General features: G+C 41.7%; 1 protein-coding gene across 1 annotated transcript; it reads left to right on the top strand.

The window, feature by feature from the left end:
- The first annotated feature begins 7,413 nt into the window (after nucleotides 1-7,413).
- On the top strand, nucleotides 7,414-19,190 carry LOC145389577 (zinc finger MYM-type protein 1-like). Its single transcript, XM_080264834.1, has 2 exons — nucleotides 7,414-7,504; nucleotides 16,897-19,190. The coding sequence occupies exons 1-2, from the start codon at nucleotides 7,414-7,416 to the stop codon at nucleotides 19,188-19,190; spliced, it is 2,385 nt and encodes a 794-aa protein (XP_080120960.1).
- Nucleotides 19,191-24,535: the final 5,345 nt, after the last annotated feature.

The following is a 24,535-nucleotide window of genomic DNA, read 5'->3' as shown; positions in this document are numbered from 1 at the left end:
TTCTCTACATGCTCTCCCTGAAACATGACACCCATGAAATCAACATTATTTTTTTGTCAACATCTGATGTCACTACATCTCTTATGCACCCACTTATCACAAAACACTGCACAAGATGGAGTTACTTCCCACAATCTTGTGGCATGCCACACATGGCCACACTTGCTATGTGTTGACAGTACCACCACCAGCCCTAGATATCTTTTGTTTAACCGCATTTACTCTCAAACTCTTGTTCCCCATTCTGTCTCTCCATTTCTTAACTCTTTCCTCTGTCTCCTTTTCATTCTCTGCAATCAGCACCAAGTCATCAGCATACAATCTCTCCCATGAGTCCGTCTCTGAAGTCATGTGATAGAGTCTCAAGCCATCCATCCATCATCCAATCCTACGTTGCCCCACAAGGAGTGCAGGAGCCCAGGGCTAGGCAAGTTGGTCCTGACATTTAAGATGAGAGCACCATGACAAATAATACAGGGCTTAAGACTGACCCTTGACGGATGCAAACATTCACGGAAAGCTCATCACTCAAATTTCCATTCACTCTCACCTGGGTGCTAGCACCCACATACTTAGTCATAACCACTGTAACCACCCACTTCTCGATACCAAGCTTTCTCATTGCCAACTTCGCCACACCACCTCTCTAGGAACCATGTCAATGGCTTTCTCCAAATGAAGAAAAACAAGGTACTGTACAGCTCCCTCTCCTCTCCTCAATATTTTCCCTGAAGCTGCTGGACAATAAATATGGCATCAGTGGTCTCACTGCCTGGTACAAACTGAAGCTGCATCTCATCAATATTCACTCTTTCCCTAATCATACCTTTTAGGACTCTCTGAATTACCTTCATTATCTGGTCCAAAAGTTTTATCCATCCATCCATCATTCAATCGCATGTCGCCCCATGAGGAGCATAGGAACCTGGGGCTAGGCAAATTGGTCCTGACATTTAACCCGTTAACTGCTCTATACATCCTAAGTTGTTCCGAGTGCAATTGCTCAATACAGCCCTGGCTGCGCAGGTGAATTTCGAATATAGTGCCATGGTGACCAAGGCCGACCCATGCAAGCACGTCTGAGCCTTCAAAACTGAAATCAAAACCGAAAAAGAAAACGAAAACCATACATTCCAACAGGGAATCAGACACTTCAATGTTCATCCATGGCTTTACCAAGGTAAATATTGAGCTATATTTCGTTACTATATACTTTGGCATGTGTTTTCTCAATTCCTAACACAAAACTTCGCCTTTGGGAAATTTCATTTTTACCCCTATGTCTGTGCACCACGGACACCTCCAAAAAACTGCCATGAGCAGTTAACGGGTTAAGATGAGAGTGACCAGCCTCACTCATCCCTACGTGGCATTACATGAACAATAAACCCTAACCACCCTTTGGTTATAAACCTACACACATTCAATCTGACTGGGGCACCTTAATTACCCACTAAACCACCAGATGCCATAATTTGGTTATATGATTACCACCCAACGTAGTAAATGGTTTCCTGGCGTACAGGAAACCATTTGGCTTGTCACTCAGTGTAGAGTCACCCAAAGGCAGAAGTAAGAGGAAAGAATGACAGAAGAGGAAGGAAAGAAGATAGAAAAGGGCAGACACCCAAAGCAGCACCACATTGACTGAGTGGATGGTATGCCTTTATAATTTCCATTTTCCCCTCACAGACATATACAATCACACTCTCCAGCCAGTCATCTGCAACAACACACTCATATATGATCATATTTATCAAATCAGCAACTAAACCCACTCCTATCTCTCCCGAGGTCTTCAGCGTTTCACCAGTCATCCCAGACATACCCGCCACCTTCCCCAACTGCATGCTGTGTATTGCCATGCTCACGGTAGCAGCAGCAATCAAAGACCAAGGACCAAACACTGGATCCACTGACTCCAACCCTTCCTTGTTGCAGTCAAACTCCTTCTTCAGCAACCAGTTATAAATACTCTCTCCAGGCATCTTTTTAATATACTCACTGTCCACCACTACCTGTCCTTCATCATTCTTCACACACTGCCAACCTACGATATCCCTGTTTTCCCTCTTCATCTGATTTGCCACCTTAAATACCATATTCCTCCTTCCAACCCTGATTTGGTTATCCAGTAAAAGTCTCTGAGACTCAGAGTTTGCACTGTACACACCCCCTTTCTGGCCCAATGCTTGGCAGCCAAGTATTCCTCTCTGTTATCATCCCTTTTTCCATTCCTGGAAAAGTCTTCATTTCTCCTTAACTGCGGCTTGTACACCCTCGTCCCACCATCGTGTAACCCTGTATCTTGGTGGGCTCCTTGTCCATCCACACACCGAATCAGAAACTCTCAAGAGACTGTTCTTAAGAGCTCTATACTGCTAATTTACACTTCTGTCTACAGCTCTGTTTGGTCATCACTCATCTCGCTATAGGAGGCATCCCTTACTGTTATGCAGCCGAAGATCCTTTTCTTCACTATGTGCTCCTTTAATACCATGTCACATACCAGTAATTTGTGTTGCTGCACACACTCTTTGCTCCCTATAACTTTACCATCCTTCAATAACCTTCCATTAGCTCTCCTGACCAGAAAATAGCCAGTCTGGCTGCTACTACTGTTCCCAGACTCATAAGCAATCAGTCTACTCTCTTTTCCTAAAATGCATGTTGCACACAATCATGATTATTGCCTCCCAGAATTCCAATATTCTTTCCTCTTCCACATTCCTCGTACCTTATACACATCTCCCATGCACCCTGTCTTATCCTCGAGATGCTCTACCCACATGACCATATAAATCCACATCCACAGTACAACCTAATCATTCCCAGTACCATCAAGAACATGTACCAAATCATCCCAGAATCCACCCTCTTCTTCCTCATCCAAGCCAACCTGTGAAGTGTTTGCTAATTCTACCGTGATCAGGAGCTCTTCAAACAACATTTTCAATGCTATAATCACTCTTAACACATACATAAGCACACTCTACCCACTCCCCTTCGGGAGGCATGCCCCCACCACCATATCTGTCCACACCTGCCTCCCAAAGTATCTTACACCTACCATCTTTCCCAAAATTCATCCTTGCTGACTCCCCCTATACCTAACCTCCTATACGCAGCATCAACCTGCCTTCTGTTTAGGGCCTGCACCACTTATCCCTTTCTACCCTTCAAGCTATAAACATTCCAAGATGCCCTTCTGAACTCCTTGGGTGATTTGGTGTCCTCAGGCTTGCTTTTTACAGTGCTTAATTTCGAAGTCATGTCAGTAGTTAAAGGAGAAAACAGATCACAAGCCCCACCACACACAACCCCAGGTCCAAGCAGAGGATCAGGGATCCATAGCCCACCAGCCATGGCCAGTGGCTGTGACAGTGGCCTCGGGGACCCAGCCAGGACAGCTACAGGAATACCCTACAGGCACCCCTTGACACTAACTGCTCCGTCATTATACTTTCATTGATAAGGTAGCCTCCTGGGTGGCTACTTCCAGGTTTAAGCCCCTCTCTACTGAGCAGAAGCAGCAGCCTAGGAACCACAATGCTCGGTACCCTCTGGCGGGGCCAGATCAGAGCCCTATACCATCCCAGTCTCAAATGTGTGCTGACGAAGCCTGTGCTATGCCTCTCCCCTCAAGTCTGCCACTAGGTAATGGGAACAAAGTTTTCTGGTTGCATGCCCTTGCTGGTGTCAACCCCTGTGATGTAGTAGGGTATGGTGTGTAGTATGGAAAGTGTGTGTAGTGTAGCGTATAAGACAGTCAAAGAAAGTTTTTGCAATTAAAAACTCACCAGCACCCCCTCCTTCTCTTCATTCACCATCCGTTTTCTGGTACGGTTGAAGTTTTCAAACTGAAATATCCTGGCATAGTCTTCTGGAAGGTTCTCATCAGGGTTCCATGGGGAAGTGCGGAAGCTCTGGAGGCCACGAAACTTTTGAAGGCGAACCTGAGCCGGAATGGTTTTTGGTGTATCCATTTCATCAGGAAACATGGCATCCTCTCGAGCCACTGTGAATGTAATTGCTCATATTAGCAATGCCCAATGAAAATGAATGTTGTGTCCCAGTTTAGTATGAAGACTATAAATCTCTTGTAAAATATAAGGGCTTTGTCACACCTAATTATTGGCATTTTGCAAACCTAAAAACCTTCTAGCTTTACTATACTCCATTTCACCGAGTTTGGCACCATCTCTGATACCTGAATGCCTGTAGTGTTCATGTAAATCCTCTGTACTAGGTAAACCTCTATGTATTACCTTGAGAACCAGTATATAAAGGATATATAAAGGCAATACAAAAAGGTACATCCAGTATGGAGGACCTTTATCAGTGCTACAGGCGTTGACAACATCACTGATGGTGCCAGACTCGGTGAAATGAAGTACAATGTCGTTGTTGATGTAGTAATAACCTGGTAGTGACATATGTATTACTGTTGCTAAAAAGTAATGATCTACCCACAGATTTAGTGCTCTCTAGAAATTAGTACCATTTTAAAAATATTAATTTATGATTCAAATGCACTGGCCTATTGATATCTGTACTGTATTTACCTATTTACCTATTTGTAGTATACAGGAATTGAGCTAAGCTCGTGTTGTCCTGTCTCCATATCTACATTTATCCAATCTAGTTTTAAACACATGAATGTTTTTTGCCTGCACCACCTCCCCGTCTAAGTCATTCCAAATACTTATGCTTCTATTCGGGAAACTGAACCTTTTAAGATTATTAAGACATCTACTTTTCCTCAACTTGAAGTCATGACCTCTTGTTCTTCCATCATCCAACCCAAAAAGATCCTCTCTATCCACCCTTTCCAATTCTCTTACATTTCTAAATATCGTGATCAAGTCACCTCTTTCTTTTCTCTCACGCAGCGATGGTAACTTCAGTTTTTCCAGTCTCTCCTCGTAAGTGAGTTCCCTTAAACATGGCATCATCCTTGTTGCCATCCGTTGAACCCTCTCTAGTTTACTAATATGCTTCTTCAAATGAGGTGACCATACCACAGCCGCATACTCTAGCCTTGGTCTTATCATGGTCACTATCAACTCCCTCAGCATTTCCTCGTCCACATAATTAAAAGCCACTCTCATATTGGTCAGTAATCCATAAGTTCCTCCAGTGATCTTGTTTATATGTTTTTCTAGTGACAAATCATCCTGAATAGTCACTCCCAAGTTTTTCTCATCTGTTCTCTTACAAATTATCTCACTGCCCATTTTATATGTCCAGTGTGGTCTTTTTTCACTCATTCCCATTTCTAATACATGACACTTCTTGGCAAGTCTGGCTCCAGCTGTGGAATTTGTCCAAGTCCTCTTGCAGTTTTTTACAACTATCAGTGCCTTTAATATGTTTCATGATTTTAGCATCATCTGCGAACATACTCATGTAACTATTTAAACACTCTGGTAAATCATTTACATAAATCAGAAACATTACTGGGGCTAAGATAGAGCCCTGGGGTACTCCATTAGTCACGTTTCTCCACTGTGAAGCCCTGTCGCTTATAACTGTTCTCATCTGCCTTCCTATCAAATAATCTTCCATCCACTTTAATAGTTTCCCATGCACCCCTCCAAAGGTCTTCAACTTCCACAGCAGTCTCCTATAGGGAACCCTGTCAAATGCAGGTCAAGATAGACGCAATCTGCCCATCCCTCTCTCTCTTGTATGACATCTATTACCCTGCTGTAGAAACTTAATAGGTTAGTAACACATGATCGTCCTTCCCTAAAACCAAATTGTCTTGGTGCTATCACTTCATTTTCTTCTAAATACTTTATCCATCTTTTTCTAATAATTTTCTGGCAGATTTTACAAACAATACTAGTAAGTGATACAGGTCTATAACTGAGTGGATCTTTCCTATCTCCTCCCTTGAAGATTGGCACAATACTTGCTCTTTTCCAATCTTTAGGTAACTGTCCATTTTCCAGTGATGTCTTGATGACAAACAGGCCACACTAACTGGTCTGCACATTCCTTCAGGATCCATCCAGACACACCATCTGGTCCCATTGCTTTTCTTACATCCAAATCCCTCATCAACTGCAGCACCTCATTCACATCCACTGTAACTTCTGCCATTCCCGTCACCCTGGGTTCTATTTCAGGTTCCCTAAATTCCTCTTCCAGCACATAGACTGACTGCAGTTTGTTGTTCATTATTTCACACAATTCTTCTTCTCTTTCACAGGTTTCATCTCCATCCCTCAATCGTATTATACTGTCCTTAACTTTCATTTTACCATTCACAAACCTATAAAATAATTTTGGCTCCTTTTTACATTTAGTTACAATATCTTTTTCATATTTCCTTTCTTCTTCTCTCCGTACCCATATATATTCAATTCTTACCTGCTTGTACTCCTCCCAAGCCCTTTCACTATATTGTACCTTCTTTTCACTTTATTCTATGCTCTTTTTCTTGCTTCATGTGCCACTCTACATCTGTTGTTAAACCATTCTTTCTTCCTTTCCATAACTGCGGAAAATATTGGGACATTTACTAACTCCTGTTATATACACTTCTATCAGAAACTCATATTTCTCGTCAACATTTGTGATCATTAATCCAGTCTACATTTTGGAAAAAGTTCCTCAGGGAAGGAAAGTCTGCCTTCCCGTAATTGCATCTATTCTTCCTGTGTTTTTCATCCCTTTCTCCTTCCCTTACTCCCACCACTTCCATCTCAACAACCAGATGATCACTTTTACCAAAGGGGCATTGGTAGGTTATGTTCCTCACATCAGTTACCCTCGAGGACTCTGCCCCCTCCTCCCCAACTTCATTCTGATGATGAAGTTTTCAATCATGCTATCTGTGGACATATGAGGCCCCTAATAACATAGTGTACTGAGCGCCACTGCAAGCGAAACCAAGTTAAGTATACCAGTATGTAGCCCAAACCCTCTTTGATCTGGAAAGCAACCACGAGGTACAGAAAGCAAATGGCATTAGGGTCCTAATTCCCCTTCTGTAACACAGTCTCACTGCCCGCTTCACCTCAGTGGATTGACAAGCCTTCATGCTGGTCACAGAATGTACCAAGTGCCTCCCAGCAAGGTGTTGTCTGGTGTTATCAGATACAGTACTAGCATTATTTTATGCTCACAGTCATGCAGTTTTTTTTATGGCATTATTAATTTTTGTACCTCATTCTAACATAATGGAATATTTTAGCATAAAATTGCATGATTTTAAGGGTAAGTTAGCCATAATGTACAGAAAATGGAAAAGGCAGAGAGCTCAGCAAGATATTGGCAACTGTGATCTGGGAATCTGTTGCCATGTGATGCAGTTTTTTGTTTACCAGCCGGCCTAGAACACTGCCTGGATTAACTGGCTATTTTCAGAGCTGTTTTGGTGTTTTTTCTCATTGTCTCGAGAACATGAGTGACTCTAGTAGTGAGCAAAAAGCTGCTGGTCCTTCTCATAACAGAAAAAGAGTGAGGAGGCCACAGATGTGGGCACCAAACATTAGTAAGAAGCTCAGGAACACTTCATGCTAAAAAAAAAAAAAAGCACTAAAAAATATTCACTAGTTCTAAAGTTATGGCATTTTGAAAGTAATGCAACTTTAACTGCGTTTTTCTCCATTTTCAACATGTGGCGTTCGGTACACTATGTTATTAGGGGCCTCATATGTCATAGGGCCATCCACCCCCCCCCCATTTAGGTCCAGGACTCTGCAATGGTCTCCTCTTCTGACTCCTGCCTCCGATCCATTGACAGCACTTTTTTCCAATCTATATAATATTACCTGCTGGATACTTCCCTCTCTGACATCTTAGACCAATTATGGCCACAGCTGAAAGACTATGGATGTTCTCCATGGCTGTCATCCCAATTAGTTTCACTGTTGCTCTCTGGAATGTTTCAAGCTTCCTACCTGCTAATATTGTTGTGATTAGTTCACCAGACCACTGCATGGATCTTGGCCACTTCTGACTAGCTGATGGCGTGCATTAAATGTGGACTTCCAAACTACCATAACATAGGGCCATGGTGTCTGTCAAATCTCTTCAAACCAACAAGACTGAATTTCTATGACTATAACAAAACACTCAACCATACTTTACAAGCAGTAAATTTCATGAAACCATTTACTACGCTGGGTGGTAACCATATAACCAAATTTTGGTGCCTGGTGGTTTAGTGGGTAATTATGCGCTCCAATTGGATTGAGCCGGTGAATGTTTATATCCAAGGGGTGGTTAGGGTTGACTGCTCATGTAATGCCACTCTGGAATGAGTGAGGCTGGTCACTCTCATCTTAAATGTCGGGACCAACTGCCTAGCCCCGGGCTCCTACGCTCCTCATGGGGCAATGTAGGACTGGATGATAGATAGACAGAAATTTCATGAAGGAAGATAAATACATTTTATGACTATGAGCAGTGCATCTGACAGAGGAAGTATGGATGCTAGTAGGGATGCACTGGAATGTCATTTTGCATGCATTTTGCCTAGAGAAAGGGGGAAGGGCACTGTTACATGAAAAAAAAAGTTATGAGATATAGTGTATACATTTAAAGAAATCCAGAAGTCTTCATGCAGTTACTGACTCACCACCAGTGCTAATAACTGCCACTATGTTGTTGTTCTTGCTGCTCCAAGCTCATTTAAATATAAACCTGGTGGAATGCAGGCTGAAACTGTCCTTCTCCTTAAGTCCAACATCCTTCTTTTGGGGTATAACGGGGAAATTGGGGGATGACTTTTTACTGCTGCATGAAGGCATCTCTCTCCATTATCTCTCCACTGCCAAATGTCAGTTATGATAAATGGAGGCTCATGCCATGTTTGCCATTATTGTGCTGTTTGTACCAACTCTCTTTTGATTTTTCTTGTGCAATTCATGTATACAGTAGTGCAAAGATTGTGTGATTAGGTTCTGTACCTTCTTTACTTCATCAAAGAGCACCAGACCTAGCTATGGTATTTACAGTTACAAATAAGCTCCTCAAAATGTGGGACCCCCCCCAAAAAAAAAATCTATCAGCAGAGCATTTTCAGGCAACAGATTAAATAAAATGCTAACTTAGCTCCATATGTACCAACAATCACTTAGGTATTCTATCTTGATTACTGTAGATGATTTTCTTTGGTGTAGAAATGACAACTACCAATCAAAGGATGGGGGATGATAATTGGGTGAGGAAGGTGAGAAGTGTTAATATTGGGGGTGGGGTTATGAGGGGTAGACCGAGAAAGACATGGGACGAGGTCATTAAGTGTGACCTTAGGGTTAAGGGACTGAACAGGGAGGCTGAAATGGATCGTGCAGCGTGGAGAGCCGCCATTAGGTGACCAAGGCCGACACATGCAAGCATGTTGGAGCCTTTAAAAACGAAAACGAAAACTACTTGAACAAAGTTATGCTAAAAAGTAAGGGGGGGGGGTCAAGAATAATCCTATGGATATCCTGACACCTTAGTTTCATGTGGAAGGGTTCATGACACTAATCTCAAAGTATCTGGAGTCACTGGAGAAAGAACTTCATACTGTACCCATTTTTTTTTTTTTTTTTTTTTTTTTTTTTAAGACATTTGGGACGCTAAGTTTATGACTAATGTTTGGGAGGGAATGGGATACTACCCTACCATCAGCAAATATCAGCAAGCTCATTTTCACCTTCCTGTCTCTGCTAAACAGAATTTTCCAAGATGGCAAGCACCGATCAAAGCAGAGCAATCATATCCACATGAAAGATCAACCCATATTGTACCCTTACTATGGCTCAGCCATTGATATTCAAGTTAGTAAAAAAAAAATACAATTTCTACCTTATGACTGACCACTTCAAGTTATGAGTTTTTTAAAATCTCACATCCAACACATTCATTCAGGCAACAATTTGTTGCTTTCTTCTTCAAAAGATGTTGATGACAGTCACAAAGTTATTGCATTTTGTCCACAGTGTCATAGAATGGAAAATGTTGGGAACAACTGCTATACAAGGGTTTTGCAATTAGGGCCTTATTCTAAATGGTTTTCATGATTCTGTAACATATTAATGATTAGCCATGATGATGACTGAAGCTGCCATGGCTCAGTGGGTTAGAGCGTTCTGAACGAAAAGTCAGAGATTCGAATCCACCCAAGGGTCACTGGTAGATGTCAGGAAGGGCATCCGGTCATAAAGTGCTACACACTCCAAAAACCTAAGTCCCCTACCCAGGGGCAACACCTTAGCCCTTATTGACAAAAAGGGACACAGCGTAAAACTAAAAAAATAAATAAATCTATCTATCTATTGCCAGACGCCTCAATCCCGTTTGGGGTGGCCACAAACAAATCGCCTCCAAGTCGCCCTGTCCCCCGCCATTTCACTCCCCTGCTCCCAACTCACACCCCCCTCTCTCATATACCTCTCCACCCCATCCCTCCATCTCATCCTCGGCCTTCACCTCCCTCTTCCCCCTCCACCTCACTCACATACACTCTCTTCGTCAGTCTTTCACCCTCCATCCTCTCCACATGGCCAAACCACCTCAGTGTGTTCCTCATAACGCTTCCTATCACATCCACATCCACACCACAACGCTCCTTTATATCCTCATTCGTCAGCCTGTCTCTCCTTGTGACTCCACAGGGTCCTCTTAAATAACTCATTTCCACTGCTCTCACTCTTGACTTGTGTCCTTCCAACAACGTCCAAGCTTCACTTCCATACGTTGGAGTTGGTATCACAATACTGTCATGTAGTAACTTTTTCACTTCCATGCTCACTTCCCTGTTTCTTATCACTGCTTTCAAGGAACCAGCAACCTTTCTTCCCTGCTGTACCTTTTCAAACACTTCATCCTCCAAACCTCCATCCTTACTCATCACACTACCCAAGTACTTAAACGTACTCACATTTTCCAATTCCTCACCATCCAACCTCGCTGTACATTCACTGACTTCACCTCTCTCAAAGACTATCACTTTACTCTTCCCTACATTCACCTTTAGATTCCGTTTCTTACACACTTTCCCAAACTCATCCACCAAGCCTTGCAGCTCCCCTTCGTCTTCACTCAACAACACAGTATCATCTGCAAACAACAGTACAGGGAGTTTCCAAACTCTATCCTCTCTCACCAGGGGCACTCCAACATCCACTACCTTACCTTGTACCTCTTTTATTTCCCCATCCATGTACAGATTGAACAACCATGGAGACATGACACATCCCTGTTTCAACCCAATCTTCAAAGAGAAAAATTCACTTAGTTCACCATCAACACGCACTGCAGCCTTAGCACCATCATACATACTCTTCACAGCATTCAACAACTTCCCATCTACTCCATATATTCTTAATACTTTCCACAATCCTTGTCTATCCACCCTGTCATATGCTTTCTCCAAATCCATGAAAGCCGCATACAACTTCTTTCCTTTCTCTAGAAACTTTTCCACTAAAGATCTAAGAATGAGTCATGGCACCATTAAATTTAATGAGTCTTTTCTGTCCAACTCTAATGCAAGAATTAACTGATACTTCCAGTCCTTCATGAATGCAACAGGTCAACTCTGGAACTGTCTTCCTTTTCCTGTATTTCCTGCCAGTCTTTTCAGCACACTGTGTCTTGGTATCTCTAAAATCTAAATGAACAGATTTTGAATTAATCACTTCTTATTTTTTCCTGAAGGGAACAATTTTATAGGCTTTCAGCCTCTGCTTCCTTCTTCCCTGGCTAAACAAACAGAAGAAAAAAATAAAGAGAGGAAATGGAGGATAGACAACTTATTATTTTTTTTTTTTTTTCATGGCACCTTCAGAGTTCCACCACAGAGCAGCGTTGTTTCAATTTGTTTATACAGGCTCCAACATGCTTAATGTGTTGGCCTTTGTCACTTTATGGTTCTCCATCCTGCTTGATTTCTAACAGCCTCTGTTCAGTCCCTTATCCCTGGGGTCACAATGTATGACTTCATCCCCCCGTTTCTTTTCTCTCTCTCTCTCTCTCTCTCTCTCTCTTTTTTTTTTTTCATCTCACAACTCTACACTGTGTGGTAATGTATGTGTTCAATATCTCTCTATCTGTTTATGTATTTATCTAAATGTACCTATATGTGCATGTAAATATGGTTGTATATGAATACATATGTATAAATGTGGCTCTGTGTATGTGAATTTCAATGTGACTATGCATATCAAAACATGACTATATGTATGTGTACATAAATGTGCCTGTATCTGTATGTATAGGTAAATGTGCCTATATGTGTATAAGTATGGTACGTAAATTTGGCTGTATGTGTACGTGTATGCAAATGTGCACGTATATGGACCTGTATGTGCATGTGTACATGCATATGCCTGCATGTGTATGTGTATGTAAATGTGCATGCATATACGAGGTCTATTCAGAGGGTATCTAACCTTAGACATGACGAGCTTAGAGCAAATCCTGTATAATACAGTTAGGTAAATTAGATAGGTAAATACACACACACACAAAATCATCAGGTGGCTGCTTACTTGATAGTGGAAGCAGTTGACTGAGAAGTGGATGACCGTCAAAACAGGTATTTTCAACAACGGAGATTCCATGACCATGCAGCTTCCATAAGGCAGATTCAATGTCAGAACCTGAAGAATATATTATAAATTAACACTTTTCATCCAAGACCCTTGATTAATTCACTGACCCTCAGGTGATAACTATCTTTAGTTAGTATCATGTGATTTTATTCAACCCAAGCAAGGCCTCGTATGTTGGGAGTCGGGACTTATAATCGCACCTCCAGTTTGAAATGCCTATTCTAAGCTGAGAATAAAATGGTTAGAAGATGTTAAGAATAAAATTAAAAAGACACTGGCAGGAATAAACTGAGCGAGATAAAGTGAACAGAAACATGTGATGGTAACACGATTAAAATCACCTTTGGGTAATCAGTCCGATCACCTGGCACTATCGTGCATAAATTAAGTCTATCATGCTGATAGGGGAAAAAAAAAAATTCCTGTAAGCTGAATATAACTGCTCTTTTTACAAGGAATAATGCTGGACAGGGATGCCTTCATATGGTGTGGAACATGTATAGTTGGACAGCTCCCCTCCTGGGTCTACAAACACCCCTAATCCCCTCCCTATCCACCAAAGTGATGGTAAAATACACAAGCAATTTCAATCTTCAGTCCACCAGGTTCACACACATACACACGTTTTCGTTTTTAAAGGCTCCAACATGCTTGCATGTGTCGGCCTTGGTCACCTAATGGCGGCTCTCCACGCTGTACGATCCATTGCAGCCTCCCTGTTCAGTCCCTTAACCCTAAGGTCACACTTAATGACCTCGTCCCATGTCTTTCTCGGTCTACCCCTCATAACCCCACCCCCAATATTAACACTTCTCACCTTCCTCACCCAATTATCATCCCCCATCCTCTTCACATGTCCAAACCATCTCAGTCTACCTCTCCTCATCACAACACCAATACACTCCAGTCCCATCCTACCTCTCAACTCTTCCATTGTAAACCAAGCCCCTCCAGGCCTTGGAGGCAGGGACGCATTGCACATCCACCTAATCATTGTCATTTCTGTACGTCTGAGCCTGCGAATATCTTCCTCCTTCACTGCCATACAGCATTACACTCCTAACACATGCTGCATACAAAGACCCCTTAGCACGTAGGGAGAGCCCTCTCAATGTCAGGAGAGGCAAGAGCTCCCTGAACTTCTTCCAACCACTTCTCACCCTAGCCACAGAGCTACCTCCAGCACACAACATGTCTCCCAAATAACAAAACTCTTCCACACACTCAAGAGATTCACCAGCAAGTTCAATCCTTTCACGTCTGACAATCTCCACCTGCTCACCCCGGCACGCCGTACACATAAAATCAGCATTATCTCGTAGTCTACCTCTGATACCACTACATCTCTTATGCACCCATTTATCACACACACTGCACAAGATGGAATTGCTTCCCACGCCCTTGTGGCAAACTGCACATGGCCACTCTCCCTCGTCTTTGACAGTACCGCCACCAACCCTAGATATCATCACTTTTGTTTTATCTGCATTTACCCTTAAACCCTTTTGCCCCATACCATCTCTCCACTTCCTAAACCTTTCCTCCGCCTCCCTTTCATTCTCTGCAATCAAAACCAAATCATCAGCATACAACAACTCCCACGGGAGTCCGTTTCTAAAGTCACGTGAAATGGCTTCAAGTACCATGATAAACAACATGGGACTCAAGACTGACCCCTGATGCACACCAACATTCACAGAAAACTCATCACTCAAATCTCCATTCACTCTCACCTGGGTGTGAGCACCCACATACATGGCCATAACCACCCTAACCAGCCACTCCTCCAAGCCAAGCTTTCTCATTGCCCACTTCACCACCTCTGTAGGGACTCTGTCAAAGGCCTTTTCCAAATCAACAAAAACAAAATAAAGATCCCTTCTCCTACCAATACATTTTTCCTGAAGCTGTCAAACAATGAATATGGCATCAGTGGTCCCCCTACCTGGCATAAACCCAAACTGCATCTCATCAATATTCACTCTTTCTCTAATCATACCTTCTAAAACTCTCACCATTACCTTCATTATCTGATCTAAAAGCTTTATACCTCTGTAATTTCCTCATTCCAGGGCATCACCCTTCCCTTTATACACATTTACAATTACACTCTTCAGCCAATCATCTGGGACAACACACTCATAAATAATCCTATTTATCAGGTCAGTGACTAAACTCACCCCTGTATCGCCTGAGGCCTTCAACATTTCGGCAGTCAACCCTGACACACCTGCTGCCTTCCCCACCTTCATCCTGCCTATTGCCTCACTCACAGTAGCAGCATCAATCAAAGGGCAAGGGCCAGACACTGGATCTGCTGGCTCCAAACCCTCTCTGTCCCAGTCAAACTCCTTCATTCAACAACCGGTTATAATGCTCTCTCCATGCATCTTTAATATCCTCACTGTTCAGCAGTACCCTTACTTCATCATTCTTCACACACTGCTCACCTATAATATCCCGATTATCCCTCTTCACCTGACCTGCCACCCTAAATATCATATTTTTCCTTTCCCCATGATTTAGGTTATCAATTAAAAGTCTCTGTGACTCAGACTTTGCCCTGTACCTGGTATACCTCTCTTCTAGCCCTATGCTTGGCAGCCAAAAATTCCTCTTTGCTACCAACCTTCTTCCATTCCCGGAAAAGCCTTCTTTTCTCCTTAACTGAAGCTTCTACACCCTCGTCCCACCACCAAGTTACTTTATGTCTTGGTGGTCCTCTTGCCCAACCGCATGTTACATCAGTAACTCTCAAGAGATTGTTCTTGAGGGCTCTGTACTGTTCATTAATGCCTCTGTCTACAGCTCCCTGTTCAGCCACCACTCTCCTCAACTTGCTATAGAAGGCATCCCTTACTACTTGGTTTTTCAGCTTCCATATTTTCCTCCTAGGTACATAAGTCCCCTTTTTCATCAATCGTTCCTTAAGCACCATATCACAAATCAGTAGTTTGTGCTGCTGCACACACTCCTCACTTCCTATAACTTTAACATCCCTCACTAACCTCCTATCGGCCCTCCTAACCAGAAAATAATCTATCTGACTGCTATTTCCCCCAGACTCATACGTAATTAACCTACTGTCTCTTTTCCTAAAATACGTGTCGCACACAATCATGTCCGTTGCCTCCCCAAACTCGAGCATCCTTTCCCCTTCTGCATTCCTTATACCATATGCACATCCCTCTTGCACTCCTTCATAACCTTGTGCTCAGTGGCGGCGCCAAGGGGAGGCTTGCAATAATGAGCCAAGGCCCCCGTCAGCCCCCAATATTGCCAGATTCCAAAGGCGAATTTAGGCAGGACGTCCCTTATTTGAACTTTCAATTTTGTATTACTATTTACAAATAATACACAAAAGTTGACGAAACGAAGTGTTATAAGTTTAGGAAAAGATTCAAGACAATAGATTAAATCGTGATTATTATTTTTAGCTGTTAGCATTTAGCAGATTCTGAATTATAGTAATTTCACGGAAATTACGGAAAATTTATCAGTTGACTCAACTTCTAAGGAAAACTTCCAGCCTAGTTCTAATACTAAGGGTAACTTATGTTATAATATATTCTGTGAAATTCTTGTAATTCAGATGGTTAGTTTACATATCCTATAATGAAAATGATAAGTGAAAGTAAAATACAGCATTATTTTATTAAACTACATTAGCCATTCTTTTAGTGTATTACGACTGTACGATTATTATCTCGTCTTCAGAAATATAATTGAATGTCGATTATGTCATAATTCGAGGCAGGAAGTTAATAAATTTGAATATATTTGATTAAAATGAAGTAAAGGATTCACACTGCTATAGGGCCTACATGGTCCTAGGCTCCTAGCCTAGCCCAGCATTCACGAATCGAGTGCACGATGAGCCATTCCTGTTCGATTCCCGTCAGCTACCAGACCAGTCTACCACGCGACGCGGTTGTGTGTAGATCTCCGAGTCTGTTGGCTGTTAATTGCTTAGTGCAGTAGACACTGAATTACTGAGCAGCTGAGCTTATTAGTTGTGGTTTTCGTCTTGCACTGATTTACAGGTATGGTGTAAGTTGGTTTTTTTCTACTTACAAATGTATATAGGCTACTATAAGATTATAAGAAGCTGTGGAAGGAAGAATAAAATAGTGTGAAAATATCTGGTCTGTTGTAATGCTAATATGCAGTTTTATGCTTCTGTGATCTGTGTGCTTGTTTATGCTGTTTTCCCTGTTTATGAAAGTAACTGATGGTGGTTTATCATATTTGATCACATAGGCCGGGTTGATCATGGAACGCTACCTGTTACCCAAGATTCCCAAGAAGAGGCCGTGAGATGATGATCCTCCTACAGACACACCTGCTGTTAATGAGGACCTGGACAGTGGTGATCGTGATTGTGAGTCTGCAGCCTTACTAGGTGAGGCTAGTGCAGAACCCCAGCCACAAGAGGGCACTTCTCACACCCATGGTGAGAAACTACTACCTGGACCCAAGGACCTGAGCCAGCTTCCAGATAGTGGTCCCACCTGTCCAGACTTGAAGAGATACCCAGCCACAGAATACAGTGGCCAGTCAAGGTCATTCAACAAGAACTGGCGTGATCATCATTCGTGGCTGGAGTACTCCACGACCCTAGATGCTGCATTCTGCTTTGCATGTCGTCATTTCGGTCATGTACACTTAAGCAAATGTGAGAAGTCCTTCACCCATGACGGCTTTCGGAACTGGAAGAAGGCAACCTCATCTCTGAAGTCTCATGTTAATTCAGCAGGACACAAGTTTTCTATGCAAGCTTGGACAGAGTTTAAGATGCAGAAAGCAACAGGTTCTAGGATCCTACATGCTTTTACTACCAACCATGAAAAAACTGTAAAGGAAAACAGACATTACATTAGAGCAGTAATAGACGTACTGCTCTACACAGCCTGCCAAAATGTTGCCCAAAGAGGTCACAAGGAAGACACTGATTCTGGCAACAAAGGTAACTTCCTGGAACTGCTGGACCTGATTTCCAGGTATGATGACATTGTCAAAAAGAAACTGAGTGGTGGTCCTGGCAATGCTAAATATACGCACCACGATATCCAAAATGAACTGCTCGCCATCATAGCTTCAATAATCAGAGAGGACATCAGCAACGAGGTCCTAAGAGCAGAGCATTTTGCCCTAATGGTGGATGAGACCAAGGATGTCAGCAAACAAGAACAGCTGTCCATTGTGGTGACGTATCTCCACAAACAGAGCCTTCATGAGGTGTTCCTTGACTTCACAGCAGCCGAGGGTCTGGATGCAGACTCATTGCTCAACAAGATCTTGGAGACCCTGGCCAAATGTGGTACTGACCACAACGCCTGCATTGGCCAGTGCTACGATGGAGCTGCAGTCATGTCAGGGCACATCAGTGGTATACAGGAGAGGTTTAGGAGAAAGGTACCACAGGCTGTGTATGTCCACTGTTATGCTCACAGGCTCAACCTTGTGCTCGTTGATTGTGTACACAATATCCAGGCTGCAGCAGAGTTTTTTGTGGCTATACAGAGCTTGTACAAGTTCTTCTCTACGTCAGTAGTACATGAAGAATTTATAAAGGTGCAAAAAGAATTAAATCCCACAAGGCAGCATATAGAGTTGAAGCAACTGTCTGACACAAGATGGACCTCCCAACATGCTGCTTGTCTGGCAGTGAAAAGAACCCTACCTGCCATAGTGACAACCTTGAAACGTCTCATGGAGGGAGACAATGCACACAGAGCCACTGAGGCAAAGGGCCTGTGCATCCTGCTAGATCAGCAATTTGTGACAATTCTGATGGCCATGGAAAAAGTGTTACTGATGACCAAACAACTGTCAAACCACCTCCAGTCACATGACCTTCAGCTGGCCTCTGCAGAGGACTTGATGCAGTCTGTCATGTCTGGACTGACAGAAATGAGGACTGAAGCTGCCTGGAAGGAGTTAGAGGAGGCTGCTGAGGATTTGTGCAAGGTAGTTGGGATACGCACTGAGACTGAGCGTCCAGGTAGACAACGATCTGCTCCCAGACACCTGGATGAATTCATCATAACATCCAGTACAGGTCAGAGGGATGGAGCTATACCAGATGCCAGGAGAAGGACCTTCTATGCCATCATAGATAGAATGCTCAATGAGCTGAGCAGGCGATTTTCATCTGATGCCTGTAATGTTCTGATGGGTGCTGCTGCCTTGAATCCTAAGCACATTACATTTCTGGACAAAAAAGCGCTGTCAGGAATGGCAGCCAGTTATGGAGTGGCAGAGGGTGATCTTGCAGTGGAGGTCCACCAATTGACAAGACTAATAGCTAGGAAGAGAGACAATGGCCTGGAAGTGTCCACACCACTTGAGCTCGCAGCCATGCTGGAGTCAAACAAGGACACCTTTATAGATCTGTATAAACTTGTATGCATTGCAGTGACCCTCCCTGTCACCTCAGCTGCCTGTGAGAGGAGCTTCTCATGTCTGAAACTCCTCAAGACATACTTGAGGAACAGCAGTGGCAACAACCGCACCAGCAACCTTGCTGTAATATCAATTAATTCTAGGAGGGCCAAACAGCTGAACATTGATGCCATTATAGACACATTTGCTGCCAATCACCAGAACAGGCGCATAGTTTTAAAGTAACGTGACAGTCGTTACACCTTGATTTAAAAATTCTTCTGATTCTTCAGATTGTATTAACTTCATAACATAGAATTTTTTTCTGTCATGTTAACTGCTTGCTTACACATGATGTCTAAATTAATTGAGTTAAACTTCAATCTTATGGAATAAACTGGAAATAATAAATGTTATTATGTTGCGTATACATTAATCTGAATTTCCTTGCTAGTTTTATGTATTTCATTTGGCAGAATTTTTGATGAGATAAGAAATGTTATACATTAACACCGCAGTTTCAAAGAGTACAGGTGTCTAAAATGAACCTCAGTACATTCGGATATTATGAATATGTACATATCAATTTTCCATCAACACTTCAGTTTGATGACATTTTGTGAAGCCCCCCCACATTTTACCCCAGCCCCTCCTCAGCCCCCCAATGAAAATTTCCTGGTGCCGCCACTGCTTGTGCTGCTTCACCTACATGACCATTAAGGTCCCCTCCCACAACCACTATCTCATCATCCTGCATACCACCCACTACATGCATTAAATCATCCCAAAATCTATCTTTCTCTGCTTCATCCAATCCTGGCTGTGAAGCATATGCCGATATAATCACAGCTATCCTTCTACCGAACAGAATTTTCACTACCAATATCCTATCGCTTGCTCTCATAATTCATTAACATATTCCACCCATTTCTCCGCAACCATCACACCAACACCTCCATATCCGTCTGTCCCCCCTTGCCAAAACAACTTATAGCAACAGTCCTTCCCAACAATCTTTCTGGCTAATAAAAAAAAAAAAAAAAAAAAAAACTGGACCACCAAATTCATGTCCAGATGGGCCTAGAGCCAAAACATAACAATGCAGACACATTCAGACACTTACTAGAGAATGAAGGCAGAAGGTGGAGTTTTGTTCCACTTTTTCTCTCACTTCCTCTTCTCCTCTATGACAAAGTCCATGAATGACGGTCAAAACAGCTCCTGAAAAAATCATTTCAGTTTTAGAACCTTGATTAAGCTGAATAAAAATATCTGATGGCAGCAAGAACATCATCATCTAGAGATAATGAGTTGAAGTCCAGATGACTCACACCATAGGAAAAGCTTCCTTAATTGCTTGTTTTTTTGTTTTTTTTTTTCTGGAAGACAGCAGGAGGTGAAAGAAGAGGGACTGGGTGGGGTTAAACTGGGGAGGAGATGAGGTGAGAGGAGGTGTAATGGGAGTGGAGGGAAAAGGTGCAGTCAGACTGGGGAGGGAGATGTCACAATATAAAGAGATTTCACAAAATAAAAAGATGCCACAATGAAGTGAGATGTTACAAAAATGAGAAGGGTCACACAAAGGTTTACGAGACTCCCTATCATCTTCTTACCATTATATTTCTCTGTCATGTGATTTGATGCATGTGATTTGATAACCACATTAACTGAGTTATCGGGTAAAAATACAATTCATTATCTGATAACTTATTCTGGACTTATAAATACACAGTACAGCAATGCTGTCTTTATAAATGTCACACATATCCTGTCTTTTCAGTGTCAGAGTTTATAATGTTCAGTAACTCTGACTTCATCATCCAAGGATACTTTCCATCATAATACTGTATTGTAAGCAATATGCAGAAACCATAACATAGCTGGTTCTCAAATACATCAATTATAAGTTACTATGTACAGAAGTAGAGAAGCAAGCCTTACATTCAGTATTAACACATTCCTGCACCCGGCCTGAGGTGATTCTAATCCTCCATCTCGCACCAGTGTTTTACTAATGAGCGTACCTCACTTTTTTTTTTTTTTTTTTAACAGATAATGGATGTAAAAATTACTGGTGGAATAAGTCACGACGCTGGGAATTTTAACCTTACTGCCCCACCCTGCATACATTTTTTTCTTTTTTAACACCTTTCTAAAGCTCTGATTTTAAGCTGAATGCAAAGCAAGGAAAACTCACTTCTCTGGGAAGAAAGTATGGATGAGGAAAAAGAAACCTAAAGTAAATGAAGATAAACATAACTGTAAAGACACAGAATGCAGAGAAAAAAAATTACCATGCCATCCTGATCTTCTTTTGAAAGGAATCCAGACATGGAGGTGATATGTGAAAGGGGAAGGAGTGGAAACGGATTGTTCCAGTCAATCAAATGTGCTGGTCATGGAAGTGTGGGAATTTGTAGGGAAAGGGGAAGGGGCTTGGAAATATCTTATTCAGCACAGTATTATTCTTTGTAATAAAACAAAAAGTACTGACTGCCTAATAACCTTTGTACAGTTCTCCTAGGCAGTGGAGGGGTGGCAAGCTTTGCAAATTTGTGGAGGATAAATCTTACTGAGGGGCTGGGTTGATGGGCAGTAAACACAGCAGGGAACAATGCCAGACAAAATCTTGGCTGCTGGCTTTATACTACCATTCTAAAACTGCTTTTGAGCCATTTTTCAAACTAATGTTTTTTGGGTGTGATATCACTGTTGCAAAAGTGGGGGTGAAAAAGTAAGATGCAGAGATGACATCATAGGTACAGGGAAGTGTATAACAATGCTTTTATCATTGTGAAAGTCTTGACCCTTCATCTGCTCATCCATAATAATTTCTTGAACATTCTGAAATTTATGACTGATAAATATATTGTTCTCTAAAGAAATATATATATATATATATATATATATATATATATATATATATACCCCAAAGTTAGTTAACTCTATTACTACTAGGGGTTTCCAAGCAACAAAAATCTGGCATTAACCAGAATCAAATAACTACTGTAGATGTGGAAGGACTTGGGTTATTCGGTATGGTATCCTTAGTGATATACAGTAATGTCAGGATACTCTTGTGCCAGAGAAAACTTAAGCAATGAATCACCTTCCCTCCCTCTTGACAGGTTACAGTGCCTATAACCCTAATGCACTGCAGTTTGTATATTTCAATATTCCTTGTACTAGATCAGGTTTGGTTCACATTTAATTCAATAGTCAATATCTTATCAAAATCTACTGACATACAAAAAATTCATACAATTGGCAACATTTTGATTTACTCACCCACTGGACATAGCCGTTTTATTAACTTCCTAACATCTTTTCTGTATACAATTCATGAACTTATGTACAGATTCTCAAGCAGTACATTACAGTACTGTATACGGTTGGCAAATGCACCTCAGAGCTGCAGTGTTTAAAGGTAAAATTGCTAATTTTTTGCCAACCTTTATGGTAAGAACATTATTTTTTGGTGTAGAGTCTCAAGACTGCTAGGAAATATTTATATTTTTGAGTGATGTAGATGGATTAGTCTGTGCTGACTTGCACTGTTATACAGTGTCTGTGCAGCAGAGATTGTACCAGTAAAGAAAATTATAGTACTGTAGAAGGGACATTCTTAGTTTCTAGATAATGTCAAGAGACTGTATTGTGTATGGAAGTGTGTATGAGTACTCACACAAAAAAGCAAAGCAACATTCCAGTGGTAAACACTAGAGCAATTTATGTTCCAAATGTAAATCATATTCTGTTCAATATTTTCCTTTCATATATTGTTCTAAACATTGTAACACAGACTTGTTTGGCTGTGAGTGTGTGTAGCCTATGCAGTGGCCATCCCTTGACAGTATACCACTATTAATTTTTAGTCTCCCTGAGCACAGGAATTAACACTCCTCAGATACCTTACACAGATTAACAGTAATGAAGGAAGAGGTGTTTGGTTCCAAGTGATAAGTTTGCCATGCTGAAGGAGACGAGACATTTAAAGACTGTAAGTGGTAGGGAGAACCCGTACTAATGGAAGCTTGTCTGTTAATATCGTTACCACAAGACAAAATGTAATGTTTCAACACCACAGCTGTGAAAAACCTTGGTAATATCTCATTTACAATAATTAGTGTTCAGTGGGTGAGGGGAAGTTTGGCGTACAAAGTAACCTGTACAGTATACCTGATACTGTAACAAAGCTGTTACAGTTATTAGGCAACTTATATACCATAAACTCTCCATTCACAAGGTCAGTAGTCAGATTCAACATTTTGATGTCTACCTGATCAATCAAACTCAGTGTGTGTGTGCGTGCATGCATGCATGTCTCTGTCTTTCGCTCTCTGTCTGTCTCACTTTAAATGTCTGAAGTGAGTCGTCTAGGCCTGGGTCCCTACACTCTGACTGGGGCAATAAAGGATTAGATGATGGATGGATGAGTATACAATCTCTCTTTCAACCAAGATGAATGATTTAAGTAGGTACCACTGAGTTACATACCTCAGTTATTACTGCATGTTAGTCCCAGATCTTTCTAATCAAACACAGCAGCCAAAATCAGAGTTTATGGTCTGTTACCAATGTGCAGTTACACCACTTTGTACTAGGCATATAAGAGGCAAACTTCCCCTTTTAGAGCTGTGAGCAAGAAGATAATTATAAGCCTGTATATAAGACAGATATTTGTGCAGAAACTTCAAGTAGATTTTACCATCAAGTATCAAGAAAATTGTCTGACTTAATGATTGTGATGGAAATGTACAAAATTGTCCAGTATGTCTGTAGGTTATAGGAAAGCTTTTAGTGTCTGCCGTGCTTTTACAAACATGTGACAGTGCTCTAATCACGACAGAATTTTAATGTACAGTGTGTGGTTACTTGTAGTAGTTTATATTTCCTCTCTGTTTTAAGTCCCTACAATCACCAAACCAATGTTAACAGTAACCTTCCTAGTAATCTCAATTCCGTGCTGTATTTCTGTCATTTTGGAGATTTCATAATGCCTCTTTCTCAGCAAAATATTTTGCCTATTACATCTTATTTTCCTCTTGTAAGATGCTGTTATTGTGAATGCCTAATGCCAATCTGTCTGGCTGAGCAGACCCACTGACCACAGGTAAGCAACTGGTTCTATGGATCCGTCCTACAGGTACGGTATAGTACATACACTGTACAGAGAACTGGTACCCCTTATTGGTAAAAAGTGTTTCACCGGGATAGGACCAGGGTTGTTCTCAGGGCAAGGTGCAGGAAGCATGAGGAGGTTTGGCTCCTGAGTGGACAACTCAGCTGCTCCACCCAGGGTCACAATGCCACCACATGCAGGCTCCTCTTCAGCACCTGCTTTTGTAAATTACTGATGCAAACTAAGGCCATACTTGAAATAAAGAAATATTAAGGAGAAAGATAAGGTGTAATATGCATACCTTAATTGCAGAGAAAAATGTACTGTATTATGAAATCTCCAGAGCCATTCAAAATATGGCCCTTAGTGTAATGGTTATGTGTAATGATTTGTACAATATCCTGACCATTACCCCTGTACTGCACCAATACACCCACAACATTTGGGTTATGGAGGCACTTGTATCACA

This window comes from Coenobita brevimanus, unplaced genomic scaffold (genome assembly GCF_032717465.1).
Source record: "Coenobita brevimanus isolate Jiangsu-jjx unplaced genomic scaffold, ASM3271746v2 jjx.HiC_scaffold_141, whole genome shotgun sequence".
NCBI lineage: Eukaryota > Metazoa > Arthropoda > Malacostraca > Decapoda > Coenobitidae > Coenobita > Coenobita brevimanus.
Note: the sequence above shows the minus strand (reverse complement) of the source record. Positions and strands in the feature narration are given on the sequence as shown.